Source organism: Bacillus rossius, assembly GCF_032445375.1.
Source record: "Bacillus rossius redtenbacheri isolate Brsri chromosome 4 unlocalized genomic scaffold, Brsri_v3 Brsri_v3_scf4_2, whole genome shotgun sequence".
Lineage (NCBI taxonomy): Eukaryota > Metazoa > Arthropoda > Insecta > Phasmatodea > Bacillidae > Bacillus > Bacillus rossius.
Window position 1 is genome coordinate 6,966,572 of NW_026962011.1, and position 24,712 is coordinate 6,991,283.

General features: G+C 38.5%; 1 protein-coding gene across 1 annotated transcript in view; it reads left to right on the top strand.

Annotated features, from left to right (window-relative positions):
- LOC134542282 (leucine-rich repeat-containing protein 49) overlaps positions 1-22,182 on the top strand; it is a 34,347-nt gene extending 12,165 nt beyond the window's left edge. The window contains exons 4-11 of the mRNA XM_063386426.1: positions 3,399-3,677; positions 6,416-6,675; positions 10,093-10,404; positions 11,462-11,747; positions 12,774-13,144; positions 14,349-14,722; positions 15,610-15,843; positions 19,488-22,182. Of these exons, the coding sequence (XP_063242496.1) occupies positions 3,399-3,677; positions 6,416-6,675; positions 10,093-10,404; positions 11,462-11,747; positions 12,774-13,144; positions 14,349-14,722; positions 15,610-15,843; positions 19,488-19,682 (2,311 nt within the window). The 3' untranslated portion in view covers positions 19,683-22,182. The remainder of the gene's footprint in view (positions 1-3,398; positions 3,678-6,415; positions 6,676-10,092; positions 10,405-11,461; positions 11,748-12,773; positions 13,145-14,348; positions 14,723-15,609; positions 15,844-19,487) is intronic.
- The last annotated feature ends 2,530 nt before the right edge of the window (positions 22,183-24,712 follow it).

Consider the following 24,712-nt stretch of genomic DNA (forward strand, 5'->3'; position numbering starts at 1 on the left):
TTTACTATCGTGACAGATCACAAACCCCTGTTACGACTGCTGGACCCCAAGCGGCAAACACCAGATATTCTGTCACCACGCCTCTTACAGTGGAGCTTATGGCTCTCGATGTTCGACTTCCAGATAGTGTATTTGCCGGGAACCAGATACCCCATGCCGATGACCTCAGCCGGCTACCCATGGCCACTGGGAACATGCAGGTACCAACTGTTGGTGATGTGCTCATGCTTGAGGCCATGCCAGAGCCACCAATCGATGTTGAGACACTGGCGCAGTTGACCGACGGGGACCCTGTCCTCCATCAAGTAAAGCAGCACACAAGCCAAGGTTGGCAGGGCAGGAATGCAGACTCTGAGGAATTGCGGCCATATTGGAACAGGAGAGAGGCGTTATCCCTTCACAAGGGCTGTCTCTTGTGGGGCAATAGGGTGGTTATTCCAGAGGGGCGTCGCAGGGAACTGTTGATGGTCCTTCATGCCGCACATGACGGAATTGTCAAGTCTAAGATGGTTGCCCGGAGCTATATGTGGTGGCCAGGAATGGACAGGAACATCGAGCAAATGGTAGGTCAGTGCGCAATCTGCCAGTAGCAGCAAGCCAACCCGCCCAAAGTGAAGGAGGTGAAATGGGCAACGGAGAGTGAGCCATGGGTTAGGCTACACATGGATTTCCTGGGTCCTTTCCAGGGGAAGGTTTTCTTCATCGTGGTGGATGCGCACTCAAAATGGCCAGAAGTGAAGGCAATGCATAACATGTCATCAGGTGCGGTTATCCAGGCACTACGAGAGATCTTCAGTTTCCATGGGATTCCCTGGTACCTGGTCTCAGACAACGGGACAGCTTTCGTTTCCCGAGAGATGGAAGAATTCCTAACGAAGAAGGAAGTTGTACTAATGCGCACACGACCATTCCATCCAGCCACAAACGGTCAAGCGGAGTGCATGGTGCAGACGGTGAAGAACAAACTGCGGAAAATGGGAGCGGGAGACTGGCACACACGAGTCGCTCGAATGTTGTTGGCGTTGCGCACATCGCCACTGGGAGAATCTCATAAGACACCGGCAGAACTCCTAATGGGGAGACCATTAAGAACGGTGCTTGACCAGATACGCCCCAGACCAAGTTTTAAAAGGGGAGACCAAAGAGGTCGCAAACCACCACAGGGGCAGGTTTTTTTTTAGTTGGGCAGCAGGTGCTTCTTCGAGACTACAGAGGGACTCGTAAGTGGATACCAGGAACCATTGTATCCAAACAAGGGCGCGTGACATACACAACCCAAGATAAGAACGGCAACCTGTATAGACGTCACGTGGTCCAATTGCTGAGCAACAAAGTGGCACATCCATCAAGCCAGGCGGTGTCAGTTACATGTACTGATGGCTGTGCTGCAACCAATCGTGGCAGTACCACCCTGCGTCAGCTCATGCCGACTGACGGGATGGCTCTGACAGAGCCAACGCAGGTCCCAGCGACCATACAGCGGCACCCTATTCTGATGGAGCCGGCACAGGTACCATTGACCGTACAGGAGCAACCGGCAGAAAATTGGAAGGAGCAGAAGGGTAAACAGCAACAGCTGCCGGGGACATCGCCAGTGGGAGCCTCAACACCGGACCACAGCAGCAGCCCTTTCAGAGGGTTTGAACATCATCGTGACCATGGGCCAGAGCCATGGGAGGGACTGCAGATGGAGCTGATACGCGCACAGCCGCCCAGGAGATCCACCAGGGCGAGGATGGTACCGGGGAAGCTGCAAGACTATGTGTAGAAATCTTAAGGGTGGAAGTGTTATATAGGAAAGTGGGGTAGTTAGGTTGGTAGGCCTGCAGTGTAAATAGAGGACAGTGTGTAATGATGGCGGCCAGCGGGTCGGTCGTTGGTACATGGTGATTGTATACAGGAGTGAGGAACTGCAATCTAAATATGTGTTGAGGGACATAACAGGTGCCAACTGACATGTAACTATGAACATTGTGTACCTTCAGTATATTGCATAAAATTGTATTTTAACAAACTTCATGTATTGTATGGCAGTGATTGTAAACATAAACATACATAAAGGAAACTTTTTATTGTAAGTGTTGGAATAATTTGGTTTTAAAACATTTTTCCCCATTTATTGAATGTTAGAAAGCAAACATTATAAGCAGGAAATTACACTATTTATGAACGTTATATGCAGGAAATAAATACATTGTCCTTATGGGAGAAATATTGGGACTTTAAAAATATGACATTATAAGCAGGAAAACATTATATGCAGGAACATTATAACAGGGTTCTACTGTAGTTGCATATGATTTGCTATATCCTGAACATATATTATACATACACACATTTTTTTTAAAATCTAAATAATATTTAATCAATTAAAAGTTTTTTATTCAAAACTTAAGTTTGTGTGTTTTTGCTCATATAATTTTTTATCCGTAAATCTCAGACATTTAGATTCTGAACTGAGGCTTTTGCTTGAGAATTAAATATGAGATTCAGATTTGAGAAGAAGTGGAGACGACCCTTCACTGATTTTGTAGAAAGTAGTTAAATTTTTGAAGTGAAACTTCTTTGTTGAAGGGGCTACAATTTTCGAGTGTTAAGAAAATTCAGATAGCATGGGAGGAATAATTGGGCATTAGCGGTGATGTCACTCCAACCCATGCACTAGTGATCGAATGGGAAAACAACAAATATAAAGGGGGTGGGTAGGTACGTAGCATAGTACATAGCATGCTATATGCTAGTTTTAATAGCCGGAAGGGGAGAGAGCAGAGAAGAGGTAGAAATGACTTAGCCGTAATGCTACGGAATTTTCGTAATGCTGTTTGTCTACTCCTCAGTTTTCGTAATGGCTGACGAGTGATGCTACAGTATTTCTTGTACTTATTTTGTTTAAAGTATCTGCAATTTATTTGTTTGTTTGGAAAGAGTTATTGATTTGTGCAATTAACTTCACAAGTATCATTCATTTTTATGTGAATTGTGTGATTGGAAATATAAAAAAAGACATGGAGACTTCAAAGGTTAGCTTTATAAGTGTAATGTATTTTTTGTATGTGAACACTGTGATTTTAAAATGTCAAAAGGACTTATAGACTTGTGAGATATACTTAATAAGTGTAATTTATGTTCTATTGGAGTGTGTGCTTGTAGTTTTTTTTTTTTCATTTGAGATTATACCCACATCCTTACTACTCTCAATTATTATCTCTTGTTAAAAAAAAATACTAATAACTTAACTCTATCGCTACTTAATAAGCAAGAAGTTTCACTTATGTCGCGCATGGACTCCAAGCACACACAATTTTTTTTAAAGCTGTAAGGGAAATTTCATTTTTTTTCTTTTACTGTGCCAAATTTTGCAACACTGGTTGCCTCATACAGAATGAAAATTCTCACAGGATCCGTCGTATAGAGGGTCTCAGTTTGCTGGTGAGGCTGGAAGTTCTGGATCTCCACGGGAACCAGATCTACCAAATCGGTGGGCTGAAAACTCTCGGAGAGCTAAAGGTGCTGAACATGGCGGGAAACCAGATCCGAGCTGTTGGCAACACCGACCTGCAAGGCCTCCGCTCACTCCAAGAACTGAACTTGCGGCGCAACCGCATTAAAAGGCTGTCTGGTTTCGCAGACACTCCACAGCTGCAGAAACTTTTTGTTAGTAACAACGAATTGTTGACGTGAGTAGATGTCCTTGTGTATTTACTTTGCATGTTAAACTGTTATTTCAGGTCTTTTTATAAAGCATATGCTATATATTAAGGTAAATTTATTACATGTTTGCATATAGCATACAACTTCACAATTAAACTCAGCTACACAACAATCTTCTTCGAAAGCCATAGTCTTCAGTAACAGTATTACCACCTTAACAAAACTTCAGTATTACAAAACCATTATTTGAGCTTATAAATTTCTAGATGCTTTAGTTTGTAACTATTAAAAAATAATAATAAAAAAATTGCGTGGAATTTTTTTGAGTTTAACTTGTTACACACTATGCAGAAGAAAAACTGTAAAATATGTTAATTTATAATTTTATACTTACAGTCCACTGTGAGCTGAATTGTGCATAGCCAATGCCTTCTTCCCTTATTTTCACACCAGTACCAGTTGGAGAATTATCACCATTCTCTCACACTAACACAGCAGGCAATGAATAAAGGACAAGTTAAGGGTGTGGCTTGCACATTGTCTTTACCTCTATTAACATGATTAATGTTCCTGTGCCAGTTTCGAAACTCATACTTGCCTTAAGTCAGAATGCAAAAAAAAAAAAAAAAAAATTGCAGCATTAGTATTTTCAAATAAGTGAAATTTAATGAAAATTATCTTGTAAAAATATTTAATGCTCATCTTGTTCCCTTGTTTGTATTGTAGAAAGATCTATACCCCTCTTCCTCTTTGTTATTCAAGATCAGGAGCATACGCAGAATTTCATTTTTTGAGGGGATGGGGAGGGGAGGGTGATAGAACCTCTTTGCCTGCTGTTTGCTTTCAAACTCTTCTTTTAGATTTTTTAGGATTTAGAAAGGGGATCTCCCCACCATCTTTGCCCCAGCATTCGATCCTGTTCAAGATGGTTCGCTATGTAATTAAATTACATTACATTCGGGTTTACCTGAATTCTGTTTAAAAAAATATCCCTGTTGGTAATATTGGCAAAGAAACCTGTTGTTCACTCTTTAATGTGTAGTGTAAAGCCTGTCATATCCAACATTTCTAACCTCGGCCAGGGCTGCAACACATTAGGAACTGACTTCTTATCCGAGTGTGCCTTGCAGCCCAACTACAGCATCACAGTTGCCTATTTATGGCAGTTACAGTTATTCACAAACAGCTTAGTGAATTGATCTGTGACATCATATGCTGTTATTTACAGTAGTGTAAGGACGTGATTACAATGTGACATATTGTGTGTTGTATATCCTGTACAATAAGGTATGATGCCTAAATCCTGTATATAGATACGAATGTAAAGGCAGGTCAGAGACCATAATATGGCCGGGTTACATATGTGGCTCGAGAGAGCCTGCAACTTCAGAGATCCCTACCTCAGAGTAATCTGGGAAGAAATAAATCCGAAATAGCATTATTGGGGTATAGTGATTTACTATCCTGTGCCTTTTCCTTCTCTGACATTTTCTTTTCTTGTAGCGACCCTTCAGGGACTGCGGCCAACCACCCTTTCTCAGTAGTGACCTTTCTGGAATCGCGGCCAACCCCTTCCCCAATTGTTTCCCACTACCTTCGTCATCGAGACCACCCCATCGGCCCTGACAGACAAGATTTATTAAAAAAATCTCCTGGCTGATCTGCCATGCTACAAAATGCTCAGGATAAAAAATAAAGGTTTACAATTTTATTTATAATTATGTAAGGGGACGGAGCACTGAAGCTACGGTGCCCTTTCATGGGAGTCAGTGGTGCGCCATTCAAACACACGTCACGCAGAACACGTACGCGTACGTATCAATGGTGCAAATGTCAGCAAGGAGTGGCTAGAGATGCCATGGGATTGCAAAGGGAGCGGAGTCTGACCAGGCTTAAAGGGGCAAAGCCCCATTCGACATCATAGTTTTAGTAGCCTAGATTTATTAAATAATCATTTAAATTAAAGTATTTTTGTTTTTGAGAGCACAGGTATTAATTAGAGAGACTCTTTATTACTGATACCGGTATTCGGCATGTTATCAAAATTTATATTACTCATGACATTCATAAGTCATTGCAAAATCTACTTAATTTGGTTAAAATTAATTTAAGGGGCTCATAAAATGTATCATTCATATTGAAGTTATATTACACATCTAAATTTTTACAACCACCAACTATTAATTTACATTATATTTAGTGATGGGTCAAATCCCAATTTTCTCGAGTCCAAATCTTGAATTCGAATCCCAGAGAGTACCTCAAATATACACCTCGAATCTAAATCTAGATCTCAAGAGTCAAAAATAAAATAATATATTACAAATTAAAAATATTAATTATGGTGTTGAAACATTCAACCCTTGTAATTTTTTTTTAACAAACTAAGTCCCCAGAATCAATACATATTTTAATTTTATTGTCTGAGAATGGTAAAAGTATAGGTAAGAAGAAAAAAAATTTAAATTCAGAGGTTATCTGTTTTGAATTTTTTAGTTCACATTAATTTTTCTAATATTTTTTTTTTAGAATATTTTTTCCCTACAAAATCGAATCCTTTGAGTACTAAGGAATATTGTGGTATTTGAGGATTTTATTGGCTTTCCTAATTATTTTAAATTATGTTTACACTTGAATTACATTTCTCAGGAATATATTTAACATAATTTTATAAATGAATATATATTTTGAAATGTTTGATACACATGCTACTAACACGTGTAGCTGCGCACGGTGTGGAATGAAGTGACCTCGGATGAGGCAGGGTGGAGAGCCTGAGCGGCGTTGCGGAGGCATCCCAGCTGCGGGAGCTGAGCGTGGACGGCAACCCGGTGGCGGCGGGCGGGGAGTGCGCGTCCTTCCTGGTGTCCCGCCTGCCGCGCCTGCGCCTGCTGTCCCGCGCGGAGGTGACGGCGGCGGTGCGCCAGGCAGCCGCGGCCCGGCGCGGCGACGGCCGCGAGCAGGTCATCTCCAACGCCCGCACCAACTGGGAGCTGCTGCGGTCCCGGGCGCGCTGTGAGTCCTGTGAGTGTCGCTGCAGAACAGGGTGTCCACCTTCTGGAAGGTCGGGGAAAAGTCGGTGAATCTACTTGAAAACCTAGAAAAGTAATGTAAAATCATCAGTGATAATAATTTGAAGAGAAAATAATATGCTCCAGTCTGCCATGAACCAAACTATGAAAGTTTTTTTTTTTACCCCAGATGTTGTTTGAGTCCATAAACACACTATGAAATGGCATATTCAAGGAATATGTTCGAAATAAAGAAAGTGGAGTGAGAACCAGTACAGCTATGAAGGGTATCATTTATTAGCTAGGTAATCGTTATGTCCTTAGCTTTTATCAGCTGAAAAAATTTATTTAAAAACTCAAATATATAAAATACTAGCTGCAATACCCGGCGTTGCCCGGGCTGAACACAGGGTGTAGTTAGTAACTGTCTTCTTAATTTGAATCTCAAGTGTGAAAATTAATTTATATCACTTTCAGATCCCGACAGACGTTCTGCCAGTTTATAGTTATTTACTTGGTCTGTATGTAATTTAGACTTTATAAAGCAATATAGAAAAAAGCTGAAAAATAAGAGATGACTAATATTGAAAAGATTCCATTATCTAGCTAATGCTCGACCTGCATTGCAATGCCTCATGCAGTTTTGTTTTGTAATATGTTTGAAGTAGTTCCACATATACAAATCATTTATCCATCTCTCTATACATATTTATCTCCATCTACATCTATATACATCTATGTATCTCTCTATCTCTATTTATCTCTTTATATCTACATATATACTTCCCACTATATCTATATCTTCTATATATGTCTATATAGCTCTATACATTTATAGGTATATCTCATTATCTAACCCATTTCATTCTCTATTCCTCGCTCTATCTCAACTTATCTCTCCGTCTCTGTCTCTATCTCTCTCTCTCTCTCTCTCTCTCTCTCTCTCTCTATATATATATATATATATATATATATATATATATATATATATATATATATATATATATATATATCACTCTATCTCTGTCTCTATTTTATATTTAAATAAATTGTGTCATGCGTGTGCACTTATACAACAAAAACAGGCGAAGTGCCACTATATAAAATGAAATAAACACATTTTTTGACACAATTCGTGCTCCAACTATTGAAAAATAGTTATACCGTATCAGTAACCTTCATGGGCATGCGCATAACAAATCACCAAAATTTCATCGCAATCGGATGAATGGTATAGGAACGCATACCGCACAAACAAACGAAAATTAAAGACATGACAAACGCATCAAATGATGGTGCGTTTAAAATTCAAGGCAACTTTATCTATTGACGAAGTTAAGAACCAAACTGTTATTAGCGCCTTTATTTTGCTAGCCACTGCGAGCTCCACTAAACGGACTGGTCTCACCAAGGAGAAAAATATTAATTTGCCAGACCTTACTATGTGTATGATCGTGTGTCAGATATAGAGAAATGACACTCAATATATGTATGTCTATGACCTATGATTTTTTCTGTTATAAAATGAAATTATCACTTTTTCACTCCCTTAGGGATGGAATTTCATATTAATATGGGGTCTATGTGTTAATCCAGGTTATAAGCTAGCTGTAGGCCAAATTTCATTAAAATCTATTCAGTAGTTTTTACGTGAAAGAGTAACAAACATCCATCTATCCATACTTACAAACTTTCGCCTTTAAAATATTAGTAGGATTAATCTTGAAACCTATAGATATATTAATGGTAAAATTTATACCAAAGTTATATAGTGTATATTTGTTGTTGTCCAATACATGTGTTACATATGTGTTGGTAAAATATAATTTAGTAAAACAATAGTGTTGTGTCATATTTTGTATTTACAGTGAACTCTCGATATCTCGGACTTCGATATCCCGATATCTCGGACTTCGATATCCCGGACATCGGATAACTCGGACATCTGCAAAAGTGGGGTGCGCGTCATACGTGGGTATTTGCTGGCGCGATGTGCGAGAGACTTGACAACAGTGCATGGTGGGCGTATTGGGAGACGTGGCAATGGTGCGCGGCATGCCGAGGTGGCTATTGTTATTAGTCACGAGCCCGTTACGCCGGCGGTAACAACGGCAGTTATTGATGCACTTGTGAACTAATGGGTAGTTGGAAAAAATAAATCGACACGTAGCAGTAATTTTTTTTGTTTATGTTCAGTTAATTTTTTGCACATTATAATGGCACCTAAACGAAAATGTGTATCTTTAAGTATCGCGCAAAAGTTAAAATTGATTGAAAGGCTAGAGTCTGGTGCGTCTGTGGCTAGTTTGTGCGTAGAATTTGGGATTGCTAAACAAAATGTTCCGGATATAAAAAAGCAAAAGGAAAAGTTGAAGGCGGTTGCTGTGAAGTGTGATGCTGAAGAAACTGTTGCTAGCAGAAAACGTTTAAAGTTGTCAGGCGATACAAACTTGGAAGAAGCTGTACACAGATGGTGCGTACAGCAAAGATCCAGTGGTGTAGCAGTTTGTGGTGTTGAGCTACAAGCAGCTGCCGACAAGTTGGCTAAACACATGAGCATTCAGTTCAAAGCAAGTGACGGATGGTTGTGGCGTTTTCCGACACAGATACGGCATCGTTCATAAATGGATGTTCGGAGAAGCTTTGAGTGCAGACACTGCGAGTGTCGAGCTATTCAGAAAACGGCTTTGCACTTTAATTGATGATGAAGGACTGACAAAGGCGCAGCTTTACTATGCGGATGAGACGGGCCTATTTTGGCGTTCGCTGCCTGAAAATACACAAGCTTATAAACATGAGGGCACTGCGCCGGGGCGTAAACTGAGTAAAGAGAGGCTGTCTGCTCTACTGTGCGCCAATGCTGACGGCAGTCATCGTCTTAAGTCGGTTGTCGTGGTAAAATCACACCGACCTCGAAAGCTAAAGGATATAATGACTGATCTGCGAGTTCACTATACCAGCTCAAAAAATGCTTGGTTTACACAGGCAATTACAGGTGACTGGTTTCATAAACAGTTTGTGCCTGAAGTAAAGAAATTTCAGACGGAAGTTTTAGGCATTGATCCAGAAGATGTCAAGGCTTTGCTAATTGTTGACAATGCACCATTCCATTTCGATACGGAGATGATGTTTAGCCAGGATGGAAAAATTAAATGCTTGGCATTGCCTCCTAACACCACATCTCTTATCCAACCCATGGACCAGAGAATAATTTTATCATACAAGAGACAAAGTGATGGTGGTGGTGTAAGAACCAGAGGACAAGAGGATGATACTCGAGGAATGAGAACACTGCAGAACATTCGAAATTACAGCATTTGGTCTGCAATTTTCAACTGGGCTTCTGCATGGAAGGAAATAAAGACATCTACACTTGCAAATGGGTGGAATAAACTGCTCTTTGACCGTGACATAGAGCCAGATTTTCTAGGGTTTGAAGCCAGTGACTACCAGCGCACACTAATGGCTGGAGGCGAAACAGATGTCACAAAAGAAGACGTCACAGAATGTTTGGATGCTGATGGAGATCTTGGTAATCAGTTTCAGACTGAGGAAGATATAGCTCAAGATGTTTTGTCTCCTACTACCACGCAGCAAGACACTGACGAAGAGGATGAATTAGAGCTGCTATCAAAGCAGAACATTTCCAGTGCTAGACAAGCCCTGCATACTCTTATCAACATTGTTGATTCAACTTCAGATGCTGACCTTCAGTCATATTACAGACATTTCCGAGCAGCACGTGAATTAGTAAATCTGTAAGCAGCAACACAAGACCGTCCAGAAGAAGATTGACAGCTTTTTCAAGCCTTCAACAGAATCTGCAGAAGCTAGGCCAGCTGATTTACTCTCCCCTTCATGCTCTTACAGTGACAGCCGCGAAAGTGTATTTTACTCAGACTCTGACTAAACAATGTAAAATCAGAACATGGTACAGTGATAATTAATGTTTATTTTCGCAGTTATAAATTTACATTACATACGCTCATAAAAACCTTTATCGGTACATATTTTTTATCGGTACATATTGTGTATCATTATCTCCCACGTTTTCCGTCCGCCCCCTCCATTCCCCGTAAGAGACGTTGAGAAACAACTGACCTCGCCTCTCTCCATCTCTGTCTTTCATCCCCTCCCCTAGACCATTCCGTAAACAACACGAGTCTCCGCAGCAGGCAAACAATGGATTCATTATTCAGCATATAGCACAGGCTTATCTTATCACCACGTCCCTTACGCTTTTTGTATTTAAGATGCGCAATGTAATACCGCAGCCAACCGTAGCCCTGATATAACTTGCTGTGTTGCCACTTCCCACATGCCATGTGTACTAACAGTACAGTCTGTCCTGTTAGTTTAAACATATGGCTGTCTTCTCTCCCTTTATTTCCCTTCGGTATCTCGGACAAACGGTAACTCGGACCACCTCTCACCCCTTTTAGTCCGAGATATCGAGAGTTCACTGTATTTACATACCTAAGTTTAAAGTAATCACATAGAGTCCTATAAAGGCAGTAATACAAAACAAATGTAAGGTGACACACGATACTGTAGAGCTATATATATATTCCATACATACACAAGACAAACAATGAAATAGGTAACACATAAACACAAAAAAACACAAGAACCAGAGTAAAGCACATTTATCACTAAAACATACTAAGAATATGTGAAATTAAAAAAAACACTAATCAGGGAATGGGGTGTTGATATTGTTAAATTTATGCTTCTGACACACACACACATACATATTAACTACTGTTTTGTGAGACTTATGAGTCACGCGTTCCCTCCAGCTACGAGCCTCAGCTCCTCCCTACGAGATCTGAGAGCAGATATGGACGTGACCGGTGCGAAGGCCCCTGAGAGACACATCCAGAGCGACTCGGGCGTGAGCGGCATGGCATCGTCGGGGTGTGCCCCTCCGCAGTCCCGCAGCGTGGTCTCCATCAGTGCAGAGGTGCGCCGGCTCAAGTTCTCCCACCGGACGGTGTCCCAGGATTCGGACACGTCCCAGAACACTGCCTCTTCCAGCAGTGTCGACTACTTCAAGCTGCCCCCGATACTGGCCACCACATTCAGGTAAGTGACGGTCTCTTTGGTGACCAACTACTCCTTGGCTTCTGAGTCGATGTTTTTGATGTTTCAGCATACCTTTTTGCAGCCATTATCAAGGGCAATTAACCACTGAGGTCTGGTGTTCTGGTGCAGTATTTATTTTAGGGGCTGATCGTAGTTGTGCATGTATTGGTCTTTCAGGTTGATCTGATTGGCAGATGGTATGGTCAATCAGGAAGCATCTACTTTGTAGGTGCCACAAGCTTGACTGGTAAAAATTCTTTTTCTCACTTCCTAGGGCACACTCAGACAAAACATTCTAGGAAGTTGAAAGGGGCACCTACCATTTTCTACTCACACAGTTTAAGCCAAATCGATGAGCCCCGACTCGGAACCTCTCCTTTTTAGATTAAAAAGAATTACTGGATTAAAAAAATCACATTTGAAAGAATGATACTTGCTCGAAATTAAATGTTAAAGAAAAAAAAAATTCTAGAGTTAAATACACACCTAATGTTTAAAACATGCTTTCTTATGGAAGAACTCAGTTTGTTTGTGATCTGCATTCTCAACACTTCAACTTTTAATTGTCGACTGCAGATGAATTACAAGTTATTGCAATGTATTCAACCCCTAAAAAGCTTCCAAATAAATTTAAAATGCCAAATTCTAACCAAAATTTACAACTAAACAGAGTTTTTTTAAAAAAAAAAAAATGCCTTATTTTATATGAAACTCCCATTTAAAACAATGGTAATAATGGGTTAAACCACTTCAAAATTTTTGTGAGAAAAAAAAAACATTTTTATTCTAAGTTATTTGAATTGGTTGACTTTAAAAAAAAAAAAAAACTTCTAAATAAATGGATCGAAGAACAGTGACACAGCACCATTCATTAGCTGTAGACACCTGTTGACTTAAGAACCACTATGTGTAGATATTCATAACTGTTGCCTCTATCGGATCAGTGAATGAATATTACTGAAGGTTCAAATGAATCGGCAATAAGTGAACGAACGTGAAGGTCATTGGAGATGGGATGGTGAGGAGTGTAGAGATGGGAATACCTGAAGGAGAGCCGCCAGCTGGTTGGAGGGACCGCAGGGACAGGCCAGAGGAGCGAAGGCACGTGTGGTCTGCGCACGGCAGCATCGGCGCGGAGCAGCAGCCCGCGGCAGACGTCGCGCCGGGCTGCGAGAGCTCCTCCAGCTCGCTGCCCAGCGACTCCAGCAGCAGCTGTAGCGAGGCGGACGACCACGACGACCCCGGGTCCAGCGGCGGAGGGAAGGTGGCAGCGGAGGAGCCGGCGAGGAACGCCAAGAGCGCCACCCCTTACCGCAAGCACTCGTGCCGCCGAGTCCAGGCCAGGCCCACCACCAGCCGGCCCCCGCCCAAGTCCTCGGGAAAAGTTCGAGAGCAAGGTAACATCTAGGGGCCTGTGCCTGTGATTTACCAGAATTATTTGATTTTCATGAATAATTTAATATTATATTCATTTCAAATCAAAAAAATTATTTTTTTTTGATTATTCATTATCAATAGATACACCAAATGGGACTTATTCACTAAAAATTTTTTTGAATGAAGGTAACTTGTATGAAGCTAAGAAGATATAATCAGAAACTTGGATTTTTTCTGCAACATAATATCTATTATTTTATATTTACAAATAATATGAGATTAAAATTTAAAAATTATTAAAAAACATCTATTTTTTCTATATATAATCAGTTGGGTAAACAAAATTCTTTTAAACTTATTATTTTACTGGTTTAATAAAATTTGTTGTAATATTTTTATTGTCTCGCATGTTACACCACACTATTATGGTTTCAAAACTGCTGAAACTAAAAGTGGGGGTCACATTATGATCCCAACCTTGTAACATTGTAGCTGAAAGACAGAGAATTAACAGTGATAGGAACAGCTTGGCTGGAAAACTACATGCTCATCGTCATAATTGTGTTACTTAAGCCACTTTAGACCACTGTTTATTACTGCCTTCTGAACCTCCGCGTAGTTAAAAAAAACTACACAATTGACCTGTAAACTACATCACTTATGCAACTTTAGTCCACACTTGTTTCTCTTGTTTATGACTTCCTGAATCTCAAGGGAGGGGGGTGTCAACTAGTGTGATAGATGGTCGGAGGGTAGGGGAGAGAGTTCAAATTGATTTTGTCGCTGGGTTCCTTCCCCTACTTTCTGCTTCTCTTCACTGCTTCTGCTGGCCAAGGCACAAACCCCCTCCTCTTTCACCCTTCTAGGGGGACCACTGTACATTGCAGCATTTTTTGCTTTTGACCGATGGCTTTTCTACTACAGCCATACAACATATTATTATTATTTTCTAATAGCCTTTTGCTGTTTAAAAAATGGCCATACAAACACTTTTTGATGAAAGTGGCACCAGAAAAGCTGTAGTAAATATTGTATAAAAGTACCTACTTATTCAATTATTTCTGTAATTTGTATGTGTTTGAATTGTGATTTCCAGTCTGTATAAAATTTTTCATAAACCGACAATGTTAAAGTTTAGGGTAGCATGTTATTTGCGGGTAAATACGGTACTTAAATGATAGCAAACAAAGTGAGGGAGTACTATAGCAAAGTGTTCGTCCTCAGGAGGTGACTTCCTGGTGGAAATCTCGGGCCGCGTGCTGAACGTGTACGGGCAAGGCTCCTTGCGGTTCATCGACCGGCCGTGGAGTGCCGGCAAGGCCCAGGACGTGACGACCGCCCGCTTCCACTACGTCAACTTCAACGCCATGATCCACGTCCTGGGGCGCATGAAGCAGCGCTTCGCCGGGGCGGAGCACTTTGCGTTCCGCGAGACCAACATCTCGCACCTGGGGCAGCTGAACGCCCTGGCAGACGTGCAGGGGCTCTCCTCGCTGCGCATCGAGCCGGAGGGCAATCCCATCGTGCTCAAGGAGTGGCAGTCCTACGCCGTCTACCGCCTGGGCCACTGGGGCCTGCACGTCGTCAACGATAAGGAAGTACGTCACTTATAGCACAAGTGGGCTGGCTACAGTAGACAGTGCGGTGCAACCCGGTTATTTTCTCCATTTTTTAAAACAAGTTAAATGAGAATATTTTTTACATGTACAGTCTTTGGCCGTTATAGGAGGTATTATTTTATATGATTTTTAATATAAAATATTAAAATTATATTAATGTATGAGTCAAGCTATGTTTGTTTTCAGTTTTTTTGGTCATTATTTCAATATTATTTGGTGCATTGATTTGCGTTTCGGTGTTATTTCTGTTTTTATCACAGTTCATGAAATCTTGTCTCGTGGTGAAATAACAATAGCAAGACAAATGCAGTGTGATGGACACAACCCAAATTAAAAAAAAATTTCTATCAATTTACAGTCAATACATTTATGACATCAGCGCAACAAAATCTGTGGATGTGACATACTTTCCTATTAGAAAATTGGTCTTATTTCCATTGTGTTGTAAGCACAATATTGCTGAAACAAGAATATAAATTTTGATTTTGAATGTTGGTTAAACTGGTGCATTGATAGTACAGTTATAATTTTTTTCACTTTTGCGATTTTGTATACTAAATTAGTTTGTGAAGCATTTTTCCAAACAACATTAAATTTGGATTTAGCCAATTTTTCTGAAAATGGTCCTTTAAAACAAAATTGTAAAAATTTATGGCAGTTATATATGAGTTGTGTACGTAATGGTGAGAAACATTTACATCATGTTGTGCGTTTCTAATTGTCGTGTGGTTAAAAACTGCACTATTTAATGATGTGATATTTTGGTTCCCATCGCAACTGTCGCGCTGTTGTGACTCCAGCATGACCGTATGTCCGTGGCTTGTGCTTGCCCGTGCGTGACGTGCGTGTGTCGCGCGGGAGGGCAGGTGTCGGAGGACGAGGCGAGCGCGGCCTCCGAGGAGTTCCAGGGGCTGAGCGACCTGGTGCTGTGGTCTCTGCCCGACTCGCTGCTGCAGCCGCTGCTGGCCCGCCTGCGCCTGGACGACGGGGCCCGGCCGGCCAGCGCCAAGCAGTGGCTGTGGGGCGCCGACCCTGCCCTGCGCGCCGTCGTCAGCAAGGAGGCGCTGCAGTGGAGGAGGGGCGGCCCCTCCCAGGTCGGCGCTTCTCCCGAGTGTACACCCTCTCAAACCTCAATGGATCAGTAACTCCAGTATACTTTATTCCCTTTCTTATTCATGCAATTACTACCAATAAAATCCAAATGACAATTTAAGCATATAGGTATAATTTTGTCCATCCCTGAACTTAATATTGTTATAAAGTTGCAATAAAAATATTCATACTGGAACCTTCTATTTCATATCTTTGAAAATATAAATTTTCGAACCCTATGTTGACAAGAATGTATTATTTATCAGTAGGCCTATACTATCTACAAAATGAGAAAATTTTAAAACAGAACACTTTTTTTTTAATAAGAACACTAGTTATGATTTTTAAAGTTCAAAGTTATAGATGGTTTTTTTTATTCATGTGTGTAATTTACAAAAGCATTAGGGATGGGTCGATTCGATTCTCCGATTCCTCGATACCACCGATTATTAAAAAATTTGGGTACTCAGTATCGGGTACTAAAAACGGGCAAGGTAGGTTAGGAATCGGTTAAGTTAAGAAAATACAGTAGTAATATATTTTCGTCTGAACTTTACTTAATTATTTTAATATATCTTACCTGCCGTATGCGCATAAAATTCCTAATAATGCTCATTATTATTAAATATTAATTTTATACGAATAAAAATAAATAAAAACAATGTTACCGGGCATGTTTAACCTCTAATTAAAACTCCACGATCGAAGAACATTATTCCTCACTCATGTATTAGACGTAAATAAATTGTAAAAAGACTTATTAATTTTATTTGCAGTTAAGAAAAGTCCATTGTTTTTTGTGAAGAAAGTGACGGTTATGAAACGAGACCACATCACGTGTCGTCACCATTTTAGTTGTGAGCCATTCAAGGATGATGGCCTCCACAAAATCTCTGGTGGCCATAAAATATAAAGTCAAGTCGAAACGTATCGATTCGTTGCGTACGGGACAAATTGTATAATGAAAGCAACAATCGATTTTAAAGAATTCTCTGGCCATACCGCCAACAGAGGCTCGTGTTTATTTCTTGCAAAGGAAAACCGTAATAATTACTAGAAAAACACTTGAAAATAGTTTTAGCAAAACAATATTTGTGCCAAATAAATAGCATAAATACGCAACAATTCACAGTAACCTCAATAGCACGACGGTGAATTACGGAAAATAGTTTTAGCAAAACAATGTTTGTGCCAAATATATAGCATAAATGCGAAACAATTCACAGTAACCTCAATAGCACGACGCTGAATTACGGCGTAATTCACCGTCGTGCTATTGAGGTTACTGTGAATTGTTGCGCATTTATGCTATTTATTTGGCACAAATATTGTATTGATAAAACTATTTTCAAGTGTTTTGCTAGTTTGTTAGTAAAAAAAATGTTCGCCGACTGTCGTTTCAAATTACGATGCGAATGGTCTGATATTGTATCAACATGTCTAAAGTTTGGGAACATTTTCGCATCAATAGTGAAAATGACAAATATGCAATTTGTAATCATGGTAGTGCGCAAATTTCACGGAGCGGTACTTACAAATCTACAACCAATTTAATGAAGCATTTGAAATCCCGGCACACATTACTACCAGAAAAAATAGTCTTTGAAGAAAAACAAACTTTTGTTTACAGCACTGTCACCAACTAAGTCAAAAGGTACCACAGAAAAAAGTAGTGCTACCTTTGAACCCATTTTGAACAAAGATGTTATGTTATCGGCGTTATCGTCTGTTAAAGAACCCTGTCTAAATGTTGAACTTCTTTGTGCACAGCCTAGTACTTACTAGCAAACAAACTTTATGTGAAGATGCTTCTTCACTGGTAATTGAAAAAAAAAAAAACCTCAACATTTAATCCTAAGTTTATAATTATCCTTTTTACATGTTATTATCATTATGTAATGCATTCAATTCTTAAGTAGTTTTAATTATGTGACCAGAATTACCAGGAATCGAAAACTGGAATGACTCGGAATCGAGAATCGAAATTTAGGAATCGGTACCGGTATCGGAATCGATAAAAAAGTGTACTCAACCCATCCCTAAAAAGCATTTAATAACTGATATTTGAAGTCACTTACCAATATATATTTTTTCTCTTTTGTTTGGTTGCTCATGTTATCATCTCCACTCATTCTCTCCCTGTACCTCTGAAGGAGGGTTTAAAAACTCTTGTCTTCCTCCTGTCCCAGTAAGTCGGGTAACAATGGTAAAACCTCCATGTAAATTAGCAATGAGTCACATCTCAATTTTCTGGGATCCAAATCTCAAATTTGAATCGCAAAGAGTACCTCTAATGTACCTTTTGAATCTGAATCTAGGTCTTAAGGGTAAAATATAAAATTCGGTACAAGAAATTAAAGATATTGATTTAAGATGTTTTGTGGACATACACCATTGCTGGTTATCAGATTGTCATAACTAACTCAATGAATTTTGCTTATTGTAGCACATAGTTCACAGAAAGTATTTGTGCATTAGTTACCATAAAAATAGGCAAGTGTGGTGAAATATTATGAAATTGAGGGCTTTTTAACTTGTGTGACTATAATATTTATTTATTTATTACCTTAAACTTTAGGATAATCCCAAATACAATACTGTGTCAAAATAGCACAAACTAAAGAATTGAATTGTTACAATAATCAAATATAAATTGTCAAGAACCATGTCACATCCTCCTATTGAAGGTGTTGACTTTGAGACTTTACATTACGATCATTTGACATGTAAATTTATTGGGTCTGTATCTTTGTATCACATTTCTGTTCATAGACTGCAATTCCATTTTCACGAAATTTCTCCTACAAAGTGCTGCATACCGAGAGCTTAGGTGTTTACACATCAATAACGCAATAAAACAAGCTTTTATATTTAAAAAAAAAAAATTTAAATCTGAAGTTTTCCAGTTTTATGCATGAGTACCTACACATAATTAACTTATCTGTTTCTAAAATCTCTGACTCCCACATACATTACAAGCAAGGTTCTGTTTTGACGTTCCTCCATGAAGCTTTGAGATTACAACGTTGTTATAAACTACAAAGTCACTGTGACTTGGCCCTGCGACTTCCATGTTGCTGGTCATCGCTACTCCCACTGCTAGCATATAATTTTCATAATTCTGTACCACGAACAGTAAATTTGTGTTTTGGACTCAGTGCAGATGTTTTGTGCAACCAGATTGTATTTTCAACATGTATTTGTTTTCATGGTTAGAAGATGGTGACGTGAGTTTTCGTGAAGGATAAATAAAAACATTAAAAATTAGTTTGTGTCTGAGACATGTTATTTCAGCACTCAATCACTGACAATAATGTTTATTTTGTAAACTTGAACATTATTTTTTCAGCATTCAATCAAACTATGTCCTTGTATGTTCCTGCTAAAAGTAAAAAAAAAAAAAAATTGTATTGGGTTGCTTGTTGAATATTTGAATTTTCTTCATTACCTCCAATATTTTTCTTCAATTTTTTTTTTCTGTGGAATATTAAATATTATTAATACTTCAGATTTCATGGCATTTAAGTATTTTATTGGCACATCCCTAATGTAAAAATTTTGTAGTACAGTGCCTTTTCTTGTATTTTGTAACAGTTATGCTACTTTACCATATTCCTCAACTCTTTCCCTTCTCTTTTTTTTTGTCATCCAGGAAGATGTGATGTGGCGAAGACGTGGCAGGATATATTTTGGACGGCTTCTGGAAGTTGTGTGTGCGGCGGTGGAGAAGCTGCGTTTGCTGGAAGACCAGTGGCAGTCCATCCTGCTGGAGTTGATTACAGAGACGCTGGTCGACTACTCACATCTGGATTCCTACATGAAGAAGTGCATGGCTGCACTCAAGTGAATTCTTCACATCTTCATATCTTCAGATAGTATGTATGCCATCACACTAATGTTAATTTATGATCAGGTATTTATCAACGTTCTTTATGAACACCAGTTATTGTTTTGTTTCCCTTTTACCTTCCCCCTCACTATCAGGCAACTTTCTATCTCTCTCTCTTTTTTCTATTTCTCAGCCATGGTGGTTGAGTGATCAGATAATAGTCCAGGTTTGATTCTCAGCAGAGTTGTGCACAATTTTTTCGCAATTGGGAAACATGGCAGATGTTGCTATGAACTGGTGAATTTTCTCAGGTTACTCCTGTTTCCAAACTGCTTCATTTCCCCTTTTCACCCCGCATATATCTCTAATGATCTTTACGTCGACTTGCCTGTTAACATAATTCATTATTTCATTAATAATTAATTCATTTTAGCATGTTTAACCTTTAAAATAATAAAAATAGTGATAGTCAATTACAATTATTGTAGGTAAATGCTGATTAGTTTTAAATATTGGTTTTCAAATGCATTACAGTTATTTTTGCCTTTGTACACTAATTTCAGAGAACACTTTGCTTTAAGCAACATAGTAGTAAACATTATCATATGAACTAATATTGTTGGTTTATAGCTCAGTAATATAAGTCAACTATGGTTGAATTACTGTATTTTTGCACCGTAGTTCTTTAATTAATAGACGTGTTAATCATCATTACATTATTTTACAAATTGTATTTCTTGAACATTAGTTTTATCACCACAAATATAATAGCTTTTTCCAGTGGACTGAGCTTAATGCACATCCAATGAATCCAGAAAACTATAAAAGTGTGAGTGATATGTGACCTCTCTTAACGAGTGCAGTTCTATGTCACATTAGCAACTGAAACGCAACCTGAGAAAAGTGCAAACTTTAGAGCGCTCTTTTTGAAGGTTTTTTTTTATTATATGTGAAAATATCATTACCTATTTAATATTCATAAAGAGTTGGGAAACAAACATTCTCCTATAAATGCCAAATAACATTCAGCAATTTTTACATGTATCATTTATACATAATCTTTTTTTTTTTGTTCGCATGTGACAAATTACATTGATACAAAAGCTATTTTTAATTTATTTTTACTGTTCACATGTTTATTTACCATCCATCATATGGCACTAAAAACCCTCACTGGAGACATGGCAAAAATTATTGCTTCTGAATGCAGTTTGCTCCTGGAACATGAGAAATCACTGCACTCAGCACAATTTCACTGGAGCTGGAATGTGCGATACTCGGCCACACAGAGTGCAAAACCACGCAGATGCTGGGATTCACCTTAAGATCACTGCTTAAAGTCTCATAGGCACAGGCAGCACGACAAAAAGTCTTCCTGCCAGCTCACAGCTAGCATGTGGAGGTGACTGGCTTTCAATGTGCATTGGTATAACCCTTGGTGCTTCCTTGTTTCAGTCTGAGGGTAGAGAGGCATCTAATTTCAGGTTGTTATTTTGATGATACAATCAGTTTTACTTGATTCCATTTGCACTAGATATTTAAGAGTTTGATATTGTAGCATTTTAATTTGTTACTGGATATTTTTTTTTTTTAATTTTGTACATTATTTACACATTAAAAAGTTTACTTCAAAATGGCACTGCTATTAAAATAGGATGTACTATGAGTAAAAGAAGAATATGTTGATACAGAATTCTCTCAAGATGTTTACTCTTTGGTAAGTAGTTTGTATATGTATATATAAATAAAAGAATTCAAGATTCACCTTTTGTAATGGTTGTGTGTCGTGGTTGTGATTGATACGTATTGTATGTACCCAAATTATTTTGTTATGATCTCAATGTTGACGAGATGGTTAACTTAAAGTAATTAATTATTCTTACTATCCCCAATAGCACCTAATCTCTAATCCGTACAATAAATTGTGCTGGTAACACTATGAGAATGTGATTTGAAAATATTTGTTTCTTTTGGTTTTTTAACAATTTCAATTTCATTAATAAAATACCATTTACAAATAATTTTTTGTATTAGTGTGGTAAGGGCACACCACTGCTTCAAAAATAAAATTCTTGCTTATTTCTTCAACTAAAATAGATTATTTGATAGAAATGATACGGAGAAATGTCATAATAACTTAACTATGTGGTTTCTGTGTGCAGAAATGTTATTACTTTTAACCTAAATAAATATGACAATGGCTTATAGTGATAAAGAAGTTTGACTTTACAAGTTTGTTGTTAAATTGTTATAATAAATGCTGGCAGGTTTTTGGAAAAGCAAGCACATTTTAGGTAGAAATACCTTTTAACGGATTGCTGTATTACAGGACAGAAATCGTACATTACCAATGCTGTGTAAACAATACTGAGGTTACATTGTTACATATACAACAAAATAAGATGGTTGATAAGGGGGTTCAGCAGGAAAGTGTGTGTTTAGAGGGTGTCACTTCATGAATTAAAAGACACAAAGTCTCAGCATGACACTATCAAGGTGTGATGTCACCAGGGAATGATCCAGAGGAGGGGGGGGGGGGGTGTTTATGAAGGGGGGAAGCCTGCCCCAGATACCCGATTAGAGGGGGGTGCGGGATGGGCTGACAAAAATTGTGGGGGAAAAGAAGGTGAATAGAAAACATTTAAAAAGTATCTATTAATGTTTGATTTTACTCATTATCTATAATCATGTTTTCAATGAAGATCTTTATTACTCATTTCCTAGTGAGTTTGCACGGGATTCTTGCATAGGGGCTGCACTTGGTTCAATAATTTTCAATATTGGAATTTAAAAATACAACATAATTAAAAGTATATTTAGTGTTTCCATTTACCCTTAAAAACTATGTTATTGTTATTAATATTATTGAAATAAATACTGTATGTTAAATTTAACGTACACTTAGTCTGAACACTGTTAAGTACACAGGGGTTGATAAAATTTAATTTACGTATAGTTAGTACATGGATGCAAAGCAAATTATGCCTGGTACATTTTCTGCTATGCTAAGAAAGGAAGGAGGTGGGGGGATATCACAGTTTCTGCTCCTGGGCAAAGGAAAGCCTAGTTCTGCCCCTGGACATTCCCCATGTGGTGGTTGGACTGGACCTTATTCCTTCCTAAAGCTATGCTGAGCTAAAACATCACCGTAACATTCAGTGACCCACATGCTTTTTTACCTGTGCATGCTTCCTCTCATGAAAAGATGTCACTGTAATTTTATCTTAACACTTATTATTTCATAATCCTAATCACACACTTTATACATTTTGCTCTCAGGACCAGACTGCACGAAACTGAAATTTAAACACAGCCTGTCTCACAATTGTTCTAGAAAACACATTGGAACATATGGTTGTATATTTGTGTTGTAAACTGTAAGAAAAAAGCAAGAATTCAAAAGTGTTAACATTAGTTAATAGTTATTTATAGCTTATAAAATCCTATTTCATTGTTTCATATACAGTGAAAGTCCGTTGTAGCGAATACGGTCTATAACGTAAAGTCCGCTATAACGATAATTGCCATCGGCACCGTCAGTTATGCATATGCTGTGTAGGATAAAAATTTCGGAAATAACAATAATGCAGCGTGGGCTCATTTTCGCTATAGCGATAGATTACACACCTGTAATATTGCTCTAAAACAACGAGAAAACATCTACAATTTCCTTAATAAATGAAAAACAGCTTCGCACAATTCCACGCGTCCAGCAAACGAAACAAAACACATTTTTTTACATGAAGACGGGTGGGCGGGGTCACGCAAGGTCATGCTGATATAGCTTAGAAATGTTATTTTAGTAAGTTTTATGTATTTTTCCTTTACTTTTGTTGTGAATTTCCATAGTAAAAACAAGCGAGAAAATAATATATTTAAAAAATGCTACAAAAATAATTTTTTTTTTTAAATTTTGGCTATAACGAAAATTCGCTATAACATAAACTTTTTGCGCCGTTATAAATTTACGTTATAACAGACTTTTACTGTACTTAAGTAATATATTGTAATGCTTTTAAGAGGGTAGTGTTCAAAATAATTGTTTATGTAATATTTTGAGTTGTTTTGACACATTATTTTAAATAAATTCATAGTATAACATTTAATTGTTTATAAAAGGCAGTTCCTACTTATAAAATCCTTATTTGATTGTTTTTATGAACTTAAAAGGCAAATTTATGTGTCAGCCCTAACTTGTACTAAAAGCATGAAATAAAGTGGTATACGTGTACAGTTTTGGATTCTTGGTTTGTATGTAGCCTTCGTCTACAACCTCTTTATTTTTAGTATATATCATTCATAAATCAATAAAAATTAGGTTTTCCCAAAACTATAGAAACATGAATTTTTCATAGTTTTGGGAAATCTTATTTTATTTATTTTTGAATAACATACTAAAATATAGTGTCAAGACTAAGGCTACTTAGGAATGGTTAGTCCAAAACTGTGTAACACATGATTTCATGCTTTCGGTACATAGAAGTGTGAAGAACCGGAATAGTTAAAAGATTAATTTAAAATTTCCAAGAATTAAACTTCGTGGATAATCTCTTTATGAGTTAGCTTGTGGGTAATCTAACAGAGAATAAAACTCTAGAGGGGGGCGGAATATTTTTGTAATTTAAGTTGATTAAATCATAAAACTCTATTTTAGCCCAGACTAAGTATAGCAAGTCTACCTTGCTAGTCAGTAACAAATTGAATTTATTGCGAATAGGACATTCAGAAGCATTGGAAATAGCAAGCACCAAAGAAGGTGAGATAAGCTCTCAGCTCCTTGGCTAAAAACACTGGCAGATGGCAACGCGTTGCATTCGCCACGGGGTCGACAGAGACCGGCAGCACGATCACCACATTACCGCCAGAAACGCTAAACAGATGAGCCTTGACTACGAAAGCCCTCATACCGTTGCCAGAAGCACCAGCGGAGGTCATGGGTGCAAGTGTGCCATTCGCATGAACATAAGCTGGCGATGAAGTCGCGGATGCTGTCCATGCGGGAAACATGACTCTTCCCGAGGGTCGGGAGGGAAATCTGCACTCTGACC